The following is a 13,871-nucleotide window of genomic DNA, read 5'->3' as shown; positions in this document are numbered from 1 at the left end:
AGCACTAACCTTTGATGATCTTCATCAGATGACACACCTAGGACATTATGTTATACAATACATGCATGTTTTGTTCAATCCAGTTCATATTTATATCAAAAAACAGCTTTTTACATTAGCATGTGACGTTCAGAACTAGCATACCCCCGCAAACTTCCGGGGAATTTACTAACAATTTACTAAATTACTCACGATATACGTTCACAAAAAGCATAACAATTATTTTAAGAATTATAGATACAGAACTCCTCTATGCACCCGATATGTCCGATTTTAAAATAGCTTTTTGGTGAAACCACATTTTGCAATATTCTAAGTACATAGCCCAGCCATCACGGGCTAGCTATTTAGACACCCGGCAAGTTTAGCCTTCACCAAAATCAGATTTACTATTATAAAAGTTTGATTACCTTTTGTTGTCTTCATCAGAATGCACTCCCAGGACTGCTACTTCAATAACAAATGTTGGTTTGGTCCAAAATAATCCATCGTTATATCCGAATAGCGGCGTTTTGTTCGTGCGTTCCAGAAACTATCCGAAATGGTAAATCAGGTCAAATCTGGTCAGAAGCACCATAGTGTACTACGTAGGGAATAGGGAACCATTTGGAACAGAGACAGTAATTCCGCTGAACATCTTACTCTTCCTCATCTGGTTTCTTGAACAGCCCTTCACTCCTCCCCTCTTCCTCCCGCCTCCCTTTAAATTCTATTCTATCAGCCACACCACTAGCTCACCTCCACACAATCCGTTTACAAGTTAAAGACACACCTTGGAATAAATAACAAAGGAAAACTATTACTAGATTAAGTTTAGTGTTGGATTTTTTATTTCCCATCACCATAAATCATATTTAATCACTGAACAGTAGCAGACCTAACTTCATCTGTTCCTGACTCTGGATAGTGGATTAAAAAGACCATCAATCTCCAATGATATTAAAGTACTATTCTGAACATTACTGATATACTGAGTGGCAAGTCAAGATATCTGCTGGTTTTATTGTTTGGTCAATAGCACCACCTGCTGGACAGGTTTAATGGTGCTGGACTGAGCAGTATGGGAGGATGAAAGATGACAAATTTAGGGCCGGTTTCCTGGACATCTACATTGAACATTCTTTTTTCACACTTAATCTGTTCCATGTCCAGGAAACCAGTCCATATAGTTTAGTTACTATCTGTTCCATGTCCAGGAAACCAGTCCATATAGTTTAGTTACTATCTGTTCCATGTCCAGGAAACCAGTCCATATAGTTTAGTTACTATCTGTTCCATGTCCAGGAAACCAGTCCATATAGTTTAGTTACTATCTGATCCATGTCCAGGAAACCAGTCCATATAGTTTAGTTACTATCTGTTCCATGTCCAGGAAACCAGTCCATATAGTTTAGTTACTATCTGATCCATGTCCAGGAAACCAGTCCATATAGTTTAGTTACTATCTGTTCCATGTCCAGGAAACCAGTCCATGTAGTTTAGTTTCTATCTGTTCAACGCCACTATGGAAAACTTGACCAATTGAGAAAACATATCAATGGTTCTGAATGACAATCAATATACATCAACATCATACATCATGATTCATGGAAATGTACAAGATTAAAACATTGCACTATAATAAATATGAATACATTGAATGTTTATTTTAATTCAGAACATCTGAAGATCAAATCAGTTAAATCATTGTACATAAAACAGAGTAGAATGAATCATCACATCTGGGGACCATCACCACCAGCATGACTAGTATCTATGTGGACCCTACTACAGTTTAACCAGCTCAGCTATAGACTACACCAGCATGACTAGTATCTATGTGGACCCTACTACAGTTTAACCAGCTCAGCTATAGACTACACCAGCATGACTAGTATCTATGTGGACCCTACTACAGTTTAACCAGATCAGCTATAGACTACACCAGCATGACTAGTATCTATGTGGACCCTACTACAGTTTAACCAGCTCAGCTATAGACTACACCAGCATGACTAGTAACTATGTGGACCCTACTACAGTTTAACCAGCTCAGCTATAGACTACACCAGCATGACTAGTATCTATGTGGACCCTACTACAGTTTAACCAGCTCAGCTATAGACTACACCAGCATGACTAGTATCTATGTGGACCCTACTACAGTTTAACCAGCTCAGCTATAGACTACACCAGCATGACTAGTATCTATGTGGACCCTACTACAGTTTAACCAGCTCAGCTATAGACTACACCAGCATGACTAGTATCTATGTGGACCCTACTACAGTTTAACCAGCTCAGCTATAGACTACACAGCATGACTAGTATCTATGTGGACCCTACTACAGTTTAACCAGCTCAGCTATAGACTACACCAGCATGACTAGTATCTATGTGGACCCTACTACAGTTTAACCAGCTCAGCTATAGACTACACCAGCATGACTAGTATCTATGTGGACCCTACTACAGTTTAACCAGATCAGCTATAGACTACACCAGCATGACTAGTATCTATGTGGACCCTACTACAGTTTAACCAGCTCAGCTATAGACTACACCAGCATGACTAGTATCTATGTGGACCCTACTACAGTTTAACCAGCTCAGCTATAGTCTACACCAGCATGACTAGTATCTATGTGGACCCTACTACAGTTTAACCAGCTCAGCTATAGACTACACCAGCATGACTAGTATCTATGTGGACCCTACTACAGTTTAACCAGCTCAGCTATAGACTACACCAGCATGACTAGTATCTATGTGGACCCTACTACAGTTTAACCAGCTCAGCTATAGACTACACCAGCATGACTAGTATCTATGTGGATCCTACTACAGTTTAACCAGCTCAGCTATAGACTACACCAGCATGACTAGTATCTATGTGGACCCTACTACAGTTTAACCAGCTCAGCTATAGACTACACCAGCATGACTAGTATCTATGTGGACCCTACTACAGTTTAACCAGCTCAGCTATAGACTACACCAGCATGACTAGTATCTATGTGGACCCTACTGCAGTTTAAAACATGTTAAGGATAGGGGGCAGTATTTTCACATTCGGATGAAAACGGTGCCCAAATTAAACTGCCTCCTACTCAGACTCAGAAGGTAGGATATGCATATTATTAGTAGATTTGGATAGAAAACACTCTGAAGTTTCTAAAACTGTTTGAATGATGTCTGTGAGTATAACAGAACTCATATGGCAGGCAAAAACCTGAGACAAATCCAACCAGGAAGTGGGAAATCTGAGGTTGTAGTTTTTTTAATGATTTATTATTGAATTTGTAGTGTTAACTTGGTCATATTGCACTTCCTAAGGCTTCCACTAGATGTCAACAGTCTTTAGAAAGTTGTTTGAGGATTCTATGGTGAATTTTGAGGTAATAACAGCCGGTTCAAGCAGTGGACTGTCTCAGGTCATGTAGTTACTTCATGCGCATTCACGCATGGCTAGCATTTTTTTTTTCTTCTGTAAGGAATACGCTATTGTCCGGTTGGAATATTATCGATTATGTATGTTAAAAGGATTGATTGTAAACATCGTTTGACATGTTTCTACAAACGGTAATGGAACTTTTCGACTTTTCGTCTATTGTTTGGCGCTCCCGCATAGTGCCTTTGGAATAGTGTTCTGGACGCGCCAATAAAACTGAGGTATTTGGACATAAATTTGGGACTTTATCGAACAAATGAACATTTCTTGTGGAAGTGGGAGTCCTGCGAGTGCATTCCGCCGAAGATCAGCAAAGGTAAGGAAAGATTTATAACACTAATTTAGAGTTTTGTTGATGCCATGACTTGGCGGCTAGCTGTATAGCTTGCATTGATGGCTGAACTCTGTACTCAGAATATTGAACAATGTGCTTTCTCCGTAAAGTTATTTTGAAATCTGACACAGCGGTAGCATTAAGGAGAAGTGTATCTATAATTCTTTAAGTAATTGTTATATATTTTGTCAACGTTTATGATGAGTATTTCTGTAATATGTGTGCTCATTGTGCTCATTCACCGGAAGTTTTGGAGGCAAAATATTTCTGAACATTACGCGCCAATGTAAAATGGGGTTTTTAGATATAAATATGAACTTGATCGAACAAAACATACATGTATTGTGTAACATGATGTCCTATGAGTGTCATCTGATGAAGATCGTCAAAGGTTAGTGCCTAATTTTAGCTATCTATCATGTATTTGTGACGCATCTCCTTGCTAGGAAAATGGCTGTGTGGTTATTCTTGTCAAGGTGATGTCCTAACATAATCTAATGTTTTGCTTTCGCCATAAAGCCTTTTTGAAATCAGACACTGTGGTTGGATTAACGAGAATCTTATCTTTAAAATGGTGTATAAATCTTGTATGTGTGAGAAATTTGAATTATGAGATTTTTGTAGTTTTGAATTCCTCGCCCTGCTATTTTGTCCGTTAACGGGATACTATCTCCAAGGGGTCACTAAGAGGTTAACCAGCTCAGCAGTACCATAGAGCCTAAACCCAGGATAGAGGGGCTGAGTGAATGTGGTCTGGACACTGTGGAGGAGGGTCATTGTGTCAGAGACACTGTAGAAGGACAGAGTACCTGCCTTGTGATCCAGGTACACTCCTACTCTGGAGGACTGAGGGCCTGATACTTTAGTCAAAACATTATTGTGTCTGAAACAATAACTACCTCTATCGTACTGTAAACTCCAGGACTTGTTATTGTGTCCAAATCCACCACCTGACCCTGTTCTGCTGATGTCTTTATATGAGACTGCTGTATAAACATCACCAGTCCACTTCACCTCCCAGTAACAGCGACCAGACAGACCCTCTCTACACAGAACCTGCCTCTGTTTGGTGAATCTGTCTCCATGGTCAGGATATGTTCGGTCTTTGTCTGTACAGGTCACCTTTCTGTTCCCTTCAGACAGAGAGAGGAGTGTGTTTGCTGTGTTTGGGTCCAGTGTGAGCTGACAGGAATCTGGGAGAAGAGCAGAGCAGAGACCAATGAGGGGAGTCAGCACAATAAGTTAAGTCAGATACTGTATCTACCCTGTCTTTGATTAGAGCACAGCAGAGATCAAATTAGCGAAATATGAGGAGTCAGAGAGATACCCGGTCTTTGATTAGATCTACTAATGCTATATATTTCTAGAGGGATTGTTAGGAGTGTCAGTAAAAAGAGACTGTTAGTTACTTCACAATAAAGAGACTCACATTGTAACAACTGTTCTCTGGTCTTGGGCTCTGGAGGCAGTAAAACATCCACTATATTCACTACAGACACACAAACACATTGACAGAGAGAGGGAATGTTATCATCATACCATATTCCACATGTATATGACTAGTAGGGAACTTTCAATGGTCTAAAGTTGATGTTCTTATTGTTTTCAACACACCTGTAGTGGAGATCTTGGTCCATTCTCCTTTAAGGAAGTCTTCTAGTTTCTCTCTCAGTTCAGACACAGTCTTACTCACATCTCCAAAGTACTGAAGAGGACTGACAACGATGCTGGGTAAGTCTGAAGATACACTGATACTGGAGAGAGACTGATAACTCTGGAGAGAGAGAGAGAGAGAGGGAGAGGGACAGAGAGAGAGAGAGTGTGAGAGAGACAGAGAGAGAGGGACAGAGAGAGAGAGGGACAGAGAGAGAGAGGGACAGAGAGAGAGAGGGACAGAGAGAGGGACAGAGAGAGAGAGGGACAGAGATAGAAAAAGGGACACAGAGAGAGAAAGAGGGACACAGAGAGAGAAAGAGGGACACAGAGAGAGAGAGAGAGAGGGACAGAGGGAGAGAGAGGGACAGAGAGAGGGTGCAGACAGAGAGAGGGAGAGAGGGAAAGAGAGACAGACAGGACAACATAATGATTCAGATAAATAGTTTCACATTAAGTTAATTTCATATCACATGTAACAAGGCAGTTTAGTTACCTGGAGGAAATGGATGTGATCCTCTGTGTGTGAGAGCTGCTCCAGCTCAGTGCTTCTCTTCCTCATCTCCTGCTTCAGTTGCTCCAGGAGTCCTTCAGCTTGACTCACTTGAGCCTTCTCTTGGGCTCTGATCAGCTCCTTCACCTCAGAGCTCCTTCTCTCAATGGAGCGGATCAGCTCAGTAAAGATCTGATCACTGTCCTCCACTGCTGCCTGTGCAGAGCGCTGTTAAGAGAGATAGAGAGAGAGACACAGAGAGAGAGAGACAGAGACACTTACTTGTCATCCTCATTACACTAACACCCCCCCCCCCCCCTCCTAAAAACACATTGGGTGCCACCACAACCTCCACACAATCACATTATACAGTACTCAACATCACAGTACAATACACCATCCAGCACCACATTCCAACCGAACAGCCAACCCCTCCTCTCAAGCCGTACAGACAGCCCCTCCTCTCAAGCCGTACAGACAGCCCCTCCTCTCCAGCCGTACAGACAGCCCCTCCTCTACAGCCGTACAGACAGCCCCCCTGAGCCCCCATACCTCCTGAAACATCTCTACAATGTTGATCATTTTGTAAAACTCAAACGCAACCCTAAGGTGTCAACAGTAATAGCATTACCCTGGCAACACAGAAAAAACCTGATGAACAGTCTGTCATTGTAGAAAACGGACACCCCTCCCCAACTCCCAGGTCAACCTGAGCCAACCAGCTATTGGTGTCCAGGGCTCCATGTAATACCCCCACTGGATGACCCCTGACCTTTCCAGCACTGGGAGCTTATAGAGCACCCTCCACCTATACCCTGCCATGCTCTCAGCCCCCACAACCCTCCGCCACTGATGCCCCTTCACTCCCGCTAAGCCCACCTCCGTACGGTACAGTAGCCGCTGTGCTGCTTTGAGTCAGAACGCTGCCACCCTGCTCTCCAGGTCCACCAAACCCGAGTGATCAGTGGATTGTGGAAGATGGGCTCTTCCCATACCCCCCTCTTGTGTGGGTCTCAGCAGCTGCCAGGCCCTCAGTACTGCAGCATAGAAATCCCTACTGTATTCAGTCTCTCCGGCCACATGATGAAGTTCTGCTGATCCAGCCACAAACCCAATTCCATTTCACCTAAATGGCACCAAAAAATGTCTACCTCTTTATTTTACCACTAAAACCTGTTCTTAGGACCAAACTGAAAAATAACAACTGGTATAGAAAGTAAACATCTGCACCTCGATGGTGTCAAGTGTGTTTATGTCTGCATTACCAGGAAGTAGGAAAAAACGGGCAACTTCTGACTATTTCTGGTCAGCGATCGATGACAGCAGAGGACGCTGCCCAACCTTATGTCATTAGAAAGATAAGATTATCCTGATTAAAATGGTGTCAGACATGAATACATCTAAGTTTACACATTGTGAGATATTTAGTGAAATAAACAGACATACCATAACTAAGCTGCTCAAACTTACATCATTAGAAACAATAAGTTATCCTGATTAAAATGGTGTAGAACTACAAACCATTAAAATAAATACATCTATTAGAGGTAATTGGAGAAATAGACATGTCCCTATTTCCCCAAAACAATGGCAGTCTGAAAGTTATAACAGCAGTCTTTTATTTAACCAGCTTACCATTTATCTACGACCATTTGACTTTGTGTTTAACATTTAGTGGTTTGTAATCTAGTGGTTAAGAATGTTGGGCAGTAACTGAAAGGTGGCTGGTTCGAATCCCCGAGCAGACTAGGTGAAAATCTGTAAAACGCCTTTTTTGGCAGATTTGGGCTCTTAACCCTGGTGGCTCTGGATAAGAGTGTCTGCTAAATGACTCACATGTAAATGTAAACTAGACCTCTGTGAAAGGGCAGCAGGTAGTCTAGTGGTTAGAGCGTTTGGCCGGGCGACAGGTAGCCTACTGGTTAGAGCATTGGGCCGGGCAGCAGGTAGCCTAGTGGTTAGAGCGCTGGGCCAGTAACCGAAAGGTTGCTGAATTGAATCCCCAAGCTGACAAGGTAAAAATCTGTCGCTCTGCCCCTGAACAAGGCAGTTAACCCATTGTTCCCAGTGTCATGACATTGCCCTCGCTCTGGGAACAGGGAGCACAGTTGACCCCCTCCCCCTTGCACCATCCCCCTACCTACCTCTCCCTACCCAGGCCCTGTGTAGGCGGTCGTAAAATTCTAAAGGAGAATGTCCTGCCGCATGACCCAGTTGAGACAGAGAGGGGTTTCATAGAGAGACAAAGGAAATTCTTCCAACTCACAGAATTGGGGAACTGAACGACATTTATGTTCTGGAGAAGGTATAAAAGATCGGTGAAGAATCCATCTACGAACTGGTCCGCTTGGTACAATTTTGTGATACCCATTGGAGACAATAGTACCATATTACCATACTAAGGTTTATATAATAGCCTCAGCTATGGGACTTGCATGTAAATGGTTGTATTTAACCTGTTGGGGCTAGGGGGCAGTATTTGCACGGCCGGATAAAAAACGTACCCGATTTAATCTGGTTACTACTCCTGCCCAGTAACTAGAATATGCATATAATTAGTAGATTTGGATGGAAAACACTCTAAAGTTTCTAAAACTGTTTGAATGGTGTCTGTGAGTATAACAGAACTCATATGGCAGGCAAAAACCTGAGAAGATTCCATGCAGGAAGTGGAAATCTGATTTGTGGAATCACGTTCAACACTTTGCCTATGAAACACACCATGAGTTAGGATTCATTTAGCACTTCCTAAGGCTTCCACTAGATGTCAACAGTCTTTACAAAGTGGTTTGAGTCTTCTTCGGTAAAAACTGACCAAACGAGAGGCCTGGAAATGTGGTCATAGGGGGAGGGCCCTTACTACTATGACGCGGGCGCCCGTGGGTACCCTTTCGTTCCGAAACATTTAGTAAGACAATGCAATTGTCCGCCTTGAATATTATTGAAGCTCTGATTGAAAAAGGCCATAAAGATATATGTTATACAACGTTTGACATGTTTGGACGAAAGTAAATATATTTTTTTTGCACATTCGTGACGACAAGTCCTGCGCGCCTCATACATTTTGAGTAGCCTTCGGAACGCGCTAACAAGAAGGAGCTATTGGGACATAAAATATTAACTTTTTCGAACAAAACTACATTTGTTGTGGACCTGGGATTCCTGGAAGTGCCTTCTGATGAAGATAATCAAAGGTAAGTGAATATTTACAATAGTATATTTGATTTTAGATGACTCCAAGATGGCGCTAACCTGTATCGCCTAGCCTATTTTTCTGAGCATAGCACCTCGTTTATTGCAAAGTGTGATTTCCCAGTAAAGTTATTTTTAAATCTGGCAATGCGGTTGCATTCACGAGATGTTAATCTATAATTCTTTGAATGACAATATTATATTTGACCAATGTTTTCGAATAGAAATTTAGTAAATTGTAGCGCTGATTCACTGGAAGCATTTGAGGGAAAATATTTTCTGAACGTCACGCGCCGATGTAAAATGCTGTTTTTATATATAAATATGAACTTTATCGAACAAAAAATGCATGTATTGTGTAACATGATGTCCTAGGAGTGTCATCTGATGAAGATTGTCAAAGGTTAGTGCTGCATTTAGCTGTGTTTAGCGTATTTGTGATGCATGCTAGTTGCTTTGAAAATGGCAGTGTGATTATTTCTGGCTGGGTACTCTCCTAACATAATCTAATGTTTTGCTTTTGCTGTAAAGCCTTTTTGAAATCGGACAACGTGGTTCGATTCAGGAGAGGTGTATCTATAAAATTCCACTGGCTGTTGACCAGGTTCCCAGACATGTTAATAAGATTTAATAAGATTAAAGCTGTTTGGAATATGTTGAGAGGCTATGTACTGATGTTAATGTGATAGAATTGTATTTCTGTTCAAAGCTTAACTCAGTCATCGCCACGCCCCCAGGGACACAGACAAGACCTGGCGTCATGAGACAGCCTTTTTCTGTCATTCCGAATAAAACCCCCACCCAGGGTTACTTTCTTCAGACCAGGCCTCCACTCCATTACGAGTTGGCCAATAGGTTTGACCCTGCATCCCTCTAATTAACTTTAACCATACCACGTGGTTAACCTGTTATGGCTAGGGGGCAGCATTTGCACGTCTGGATAATTTTTTTTTACCCGATTTAATCTGGTTACTAATCCTACCCAGTAACTAGAATATGCATATACTTATTATATATGGATAGAAAACACTCTAAAGTTTCTAAAACTGTTTGAATGGTGTCTGTGAGTATAACAGAACTCATTTGGCAGGCAAAACCCTGAGACATTTTCTGACAGGAAGTGGATACCTGATGTGTTGTATTACCTTTAAACCTATCCCATTGAAAAACACAGGGGCTGAGGAATATTTTGGCACTTCCTATTGCTTCCACTAGATGTCACCAGCCTTTACAAAGTGTTTTGAGTCTTCTGGAGGGAGATCTGACCGAACAAGAGCCATGGAACGATGATGTCCCATTAGACACCTGGCGCGCGAGTTCATGTTGGGTACCCTCGTTCCAATACGTTATAAAAGAGTATGCAGTCGTCCACCTTGAATATTATTCATGTTCTGGTTAAAAAAGGCCCTAATGATTTATGCTATACAACGTTTGACATGTTTGAACGAACGGAAATATATTTTTTCCCCTCGTTCATGACGAGAAGTCCGGCTGGCTTACATCATGTGCTAACAAGACGGAGATTTTTGGACATAAATGATGAGCTTTTTTGAACAAAACTACATTCGTTATGGACCTGTGATACCTGGAAGTGACATCTGATGAAGAGAATCAAAGGTAATGGATTATTTACATAGTATTTTCGATTTTAGATCTCCCCAACATGACGTCTAGTCTGTATCGCAACGCGTATTTTTCTGGGCGCAGTGCTCAGATTATTGCAAAGTGTGATTTCCCAGTAAGGTTATTTTTAAATCTGGCAAGTTGATTGCGTTCAAGAGATGTAAATCTATAATTCTTTAAATGACAATATAATATTTTACCAATGTTTTCTAATTTTAATTATTTAATTTGTGGTGCTGACTTGACTGCCGGTTATTGGAGGGAAACGATTTCCTCAACATCAATGCCATAGTAAAACGCTGTTTTTGGATATAAATATGAACTTGATACAACTAAAAATGCATGCATTGTCTAACATAATGTCCTAGGAGTGTCATCTGATGGAGATTGTAAAAGGTTAGTGCATCATTTTAGCTGGTTTTATGGTTTTGGTGACCCTGTCTTTGAATTGACAAAACATTACACACAACTCTTGTAAATGTACTGTCCTAACATACTCTAAATTTATGCTTTCGCCGTAAAACCTTTTTGAAATCGTAAAACGTGGTTAGATTAAGGAGATGTTTATCTTTCAAAGGGTGTAAAATAGTTGTATGTTTGAAAAATTTGAATTTTGACATTTATTTGGATTCAAATTTGCCGCTCTTGAAATGCACCTGCTGTTGATGGAGTGCACCACGGGTGGGACGCTTGCGTCCCACCTAGCCCATAGAGGTTAACTCTCCCTCATTCATTTCCATTTCACCTCCAGAACTAAGTCTGGCGCATGGCTCTCTCTGTATGCACTTGAATAATAACATTTGAAATGTCTCTATTCTTTTGAAAATAAATATTGTGTAATGTTTACTGTTCATTCGTGATTGTTTATTATCTACTTCACTTGCTTTGGCATAGTAAAGATATGTTTCCCATGCCAATAAAGATCTTTGAATTGAATTGAGAGAGAGAGAGGTCCATGTTAATGTATAGGGGACATGAGTCAGTCATGGTTACTCATGGTTATGTGATGAGGTAGCCCCGCTTGCGACTTCTAAATCAGTGTGATCACGGCCCAATAGGGAATGTTCTCTTGGTATAATGGTCAAGATGTTGGTTTCTCCCACAGTAGACCTGGGTTCATATCCCGTCAGTTACATTAAGCAGTCTATTCTCTGAAAGGGGTCCAGACAGCCTGTTCCCCACAGTGGGGTAAGTGGGATTGGATAGGGGCCTCTCTCTCACTCTCTCACTCTCACTGAAGGAGAGAAGTGAAATGGTGTGTCTCCTCTGGTCAACAATACTCACCTTGAAAGACTCCACAGCCTGTTGGAGCTCCTGGAATCTCTGCTGGACCTTCTGCTGACTCATCCCCAGCTGCCTCTGTGGAGAATCACTCTTCAATGCGCTATCAAGCTTTATTTGTCCAGTAGATCAATAGTATAGTAATGTGACATAGGGCCCATAGAGAGGAAGGATTCAAATGTATCTGTGTGAAATTATATTATTACGTTGCTATGTGAATGATTATAGTTTTAACAGTAGACAAAAATGTATCAAGGGTTGACACTGAACTTTGAAGTCACAAAAGAGTATTCAGAATGATAATAGTGTTTGACTTTAGAAAATGGTGATATATTTGGAGAATCTAGGTTAACATATCTATATAATCAAGGTTTGTGTCCATATTTGTTCTGCTGGGGATCCATTTCATTTGAATGATCTCATATTCAAACAGCCTTAGTTTCTACTGTATCTTTAATTCTTTGTTTATCAGACAGTCACCAACAAGTTGTTCTGGTCTTACCTGTTTCTCAGTCCTCTCTGCTGCAGCTGACACTGTATCATGGCCTTTATGTTCATCCATCACACACAGCAGACAGATACACTGCTGATCGGTACGACAGTAAACCTCCAGCAGATTACCATGATGAGAGCAGATCTTCTCCTGTAGTTGTGCGGTGGCTTTGACCAGCTTGTGCTTCTTGAAAGCAGGAGATTCATAGTGAGGTTTGAGGTGAGTCTCACAGTAAGAGTCCACACATGCCAGACAGGACATGAGGGCTTTCTGCTTTCTGGTCCCAGGGCAGACATCACATGTCACATCTCCAGCTCCAGCACAGCACAGAGCAGGAGGGGGAGCAGCTTGGAGTCCTGTCTTCTTCAGTTTCTCCACCAGCTCAGCCAAAATGTTATTTTTCCTCAGAGTAGGCCTTGGAGTGAAGTTCTCTCTGCACTGAGGACAGCTATAGACCTCTTGCTCAACATCCTTATCCCAGCAGTCCTCAATACAGCTCCTACAGTAACTGTGTCCACAGGGAATAACCACCGGCTCCTTCAGTAGATCCAGACAGACAAAACAACAGAACTGGTCCTGGTCCAGCAGAACTCCCTGCTGAGCCATTTGGACGGTTGTTCACTCTCACACAGACAGACGACAAAGAGATTCAGATCAGTTTAGTTTCCACAGAAGAGAGTTTGTGGAGGGGAGGGACTTCCTGGTTCTGCCAGAGGGGAGGGGTTAGAGGGAGGGTGGGGTTAGAGGGATGGAGAGTACACAATGTTAATCGAGACAAATATTTTAGTTCCTAGGTTAGGACCCTTAATATGGAATACATTAAATAGAGTGGTTAGAATATATAAAGGGTAACAGTTTCTATGAAGTACATATCTATAATGTTTTTAATGAGTGTTGTAATGTCTTAAAGTGATATGCTGTGATACTAACTATAAGCCTCCATAATAACTCATACATGGTTATAAAACTGTATAATGTGTTATAGATAATTAGCTACAATGGGGGAAGGGGTACTTGATATGGATACAATGTACTGTAGGTGAAATTAATACTGGGTGTATTGACTGATCATTGAGAATGATGGAACACTTTACATTACAGTGTGTTTATTGGTGTGTAATTGTTCCTGTTAGTACAGTGGTGTAACAAGTACTGTCATGCCTCATTCTTCCACTGTACTAGCAGCAGTAACCCTAACCAGTAATAAGGCTACTGGAATGGAAAGTGGTACAGGAAAAATAAAGTAAGGATTTATACATGTCATCTATGATATACTGTATGTAATGATATGTCTCTGTCTTCCAGATGGTGTTCTATACTGTATGTAATGATATGTCTCTGTCTTCTAGATGGTGTTCTATACTGTATGTAA

At 41.4% G+C, this 13,871-nt stretch overlaps 1 protein-coding gene across 1 annotated transcript; it reads right to left on the bottom strand.

The window, feature by feature from the left end:
• Positions 1 to 812: 812 nt before the first annotated feature.
• Positions 813 to 13,156, bottom strand: LOC106591377 (tripartite motif-containing protein 16). Its single transcript, XM_045706319.2, has 6 exons — positions 12,509 to 13,156; positions 12,010 to 12,084; positions 5,914 to 6,138; positions 5,379 to 5,538; positions 5,194 to 5,253; positions 813 to 4,957 (listed from the first exon to the last, which is right to left on the bottom strand). Exons 1-6 carry the CDS (start codon positions 13,103 to 13,105, stop codon positions 4,431 to 4,433), a joined length of 1,644 nt encoding a protein of 547 aa, XP_045562275.1. The 5' UTR covers positions 13,106 to 13,156; the 3' UTR covers positions 813 to 4,430.
• Positions 13,157 to 13,871: the final 715 nt, after the last annotated feature.

The sequence above is a fragment of the Salmo salar genome, chromosome 23 (genome assembly GCF_965601325.2).
Source record: "Salmo salar chromosome 23, fSalSal1, whole genome shotgun sequence".
In the NCBI taxonomy this organism is placed as follows: Eukaryota; Metazoa; Chordata; class Actinopteri; order Salmoniformes; family Salmonidae; genus Salmo; species Salmo salar.
Note: the sequence above shows the minus strand (reverse complement) of the source record. Positions and strands in the feature narration are given on the sequence as shown.

Coding starts and splice junctions, on each gene's coding strand:
- LOC106591377 (XM_045706319.2), bottom strand. CDS start 13,105: ATGGCTCAGCAGGGAGTTCTGCTGGACCAGGACCAGTTCTGTTGTTTT. Junction 12,085..12,508: donor CAGAGAGGACTGAGAAACAG/GTAAGACCAGAA, acceptor GATTCTCCACAG/AGGCAGCTGGGGATGAGTCA. Junction 5,254..5,378: donor GACCAAGATCTCCACTACAG/GTGTGTTGAAAA, acceptor GTGTGTCTGTAG/TGAATATAGTGGATGTTTTA.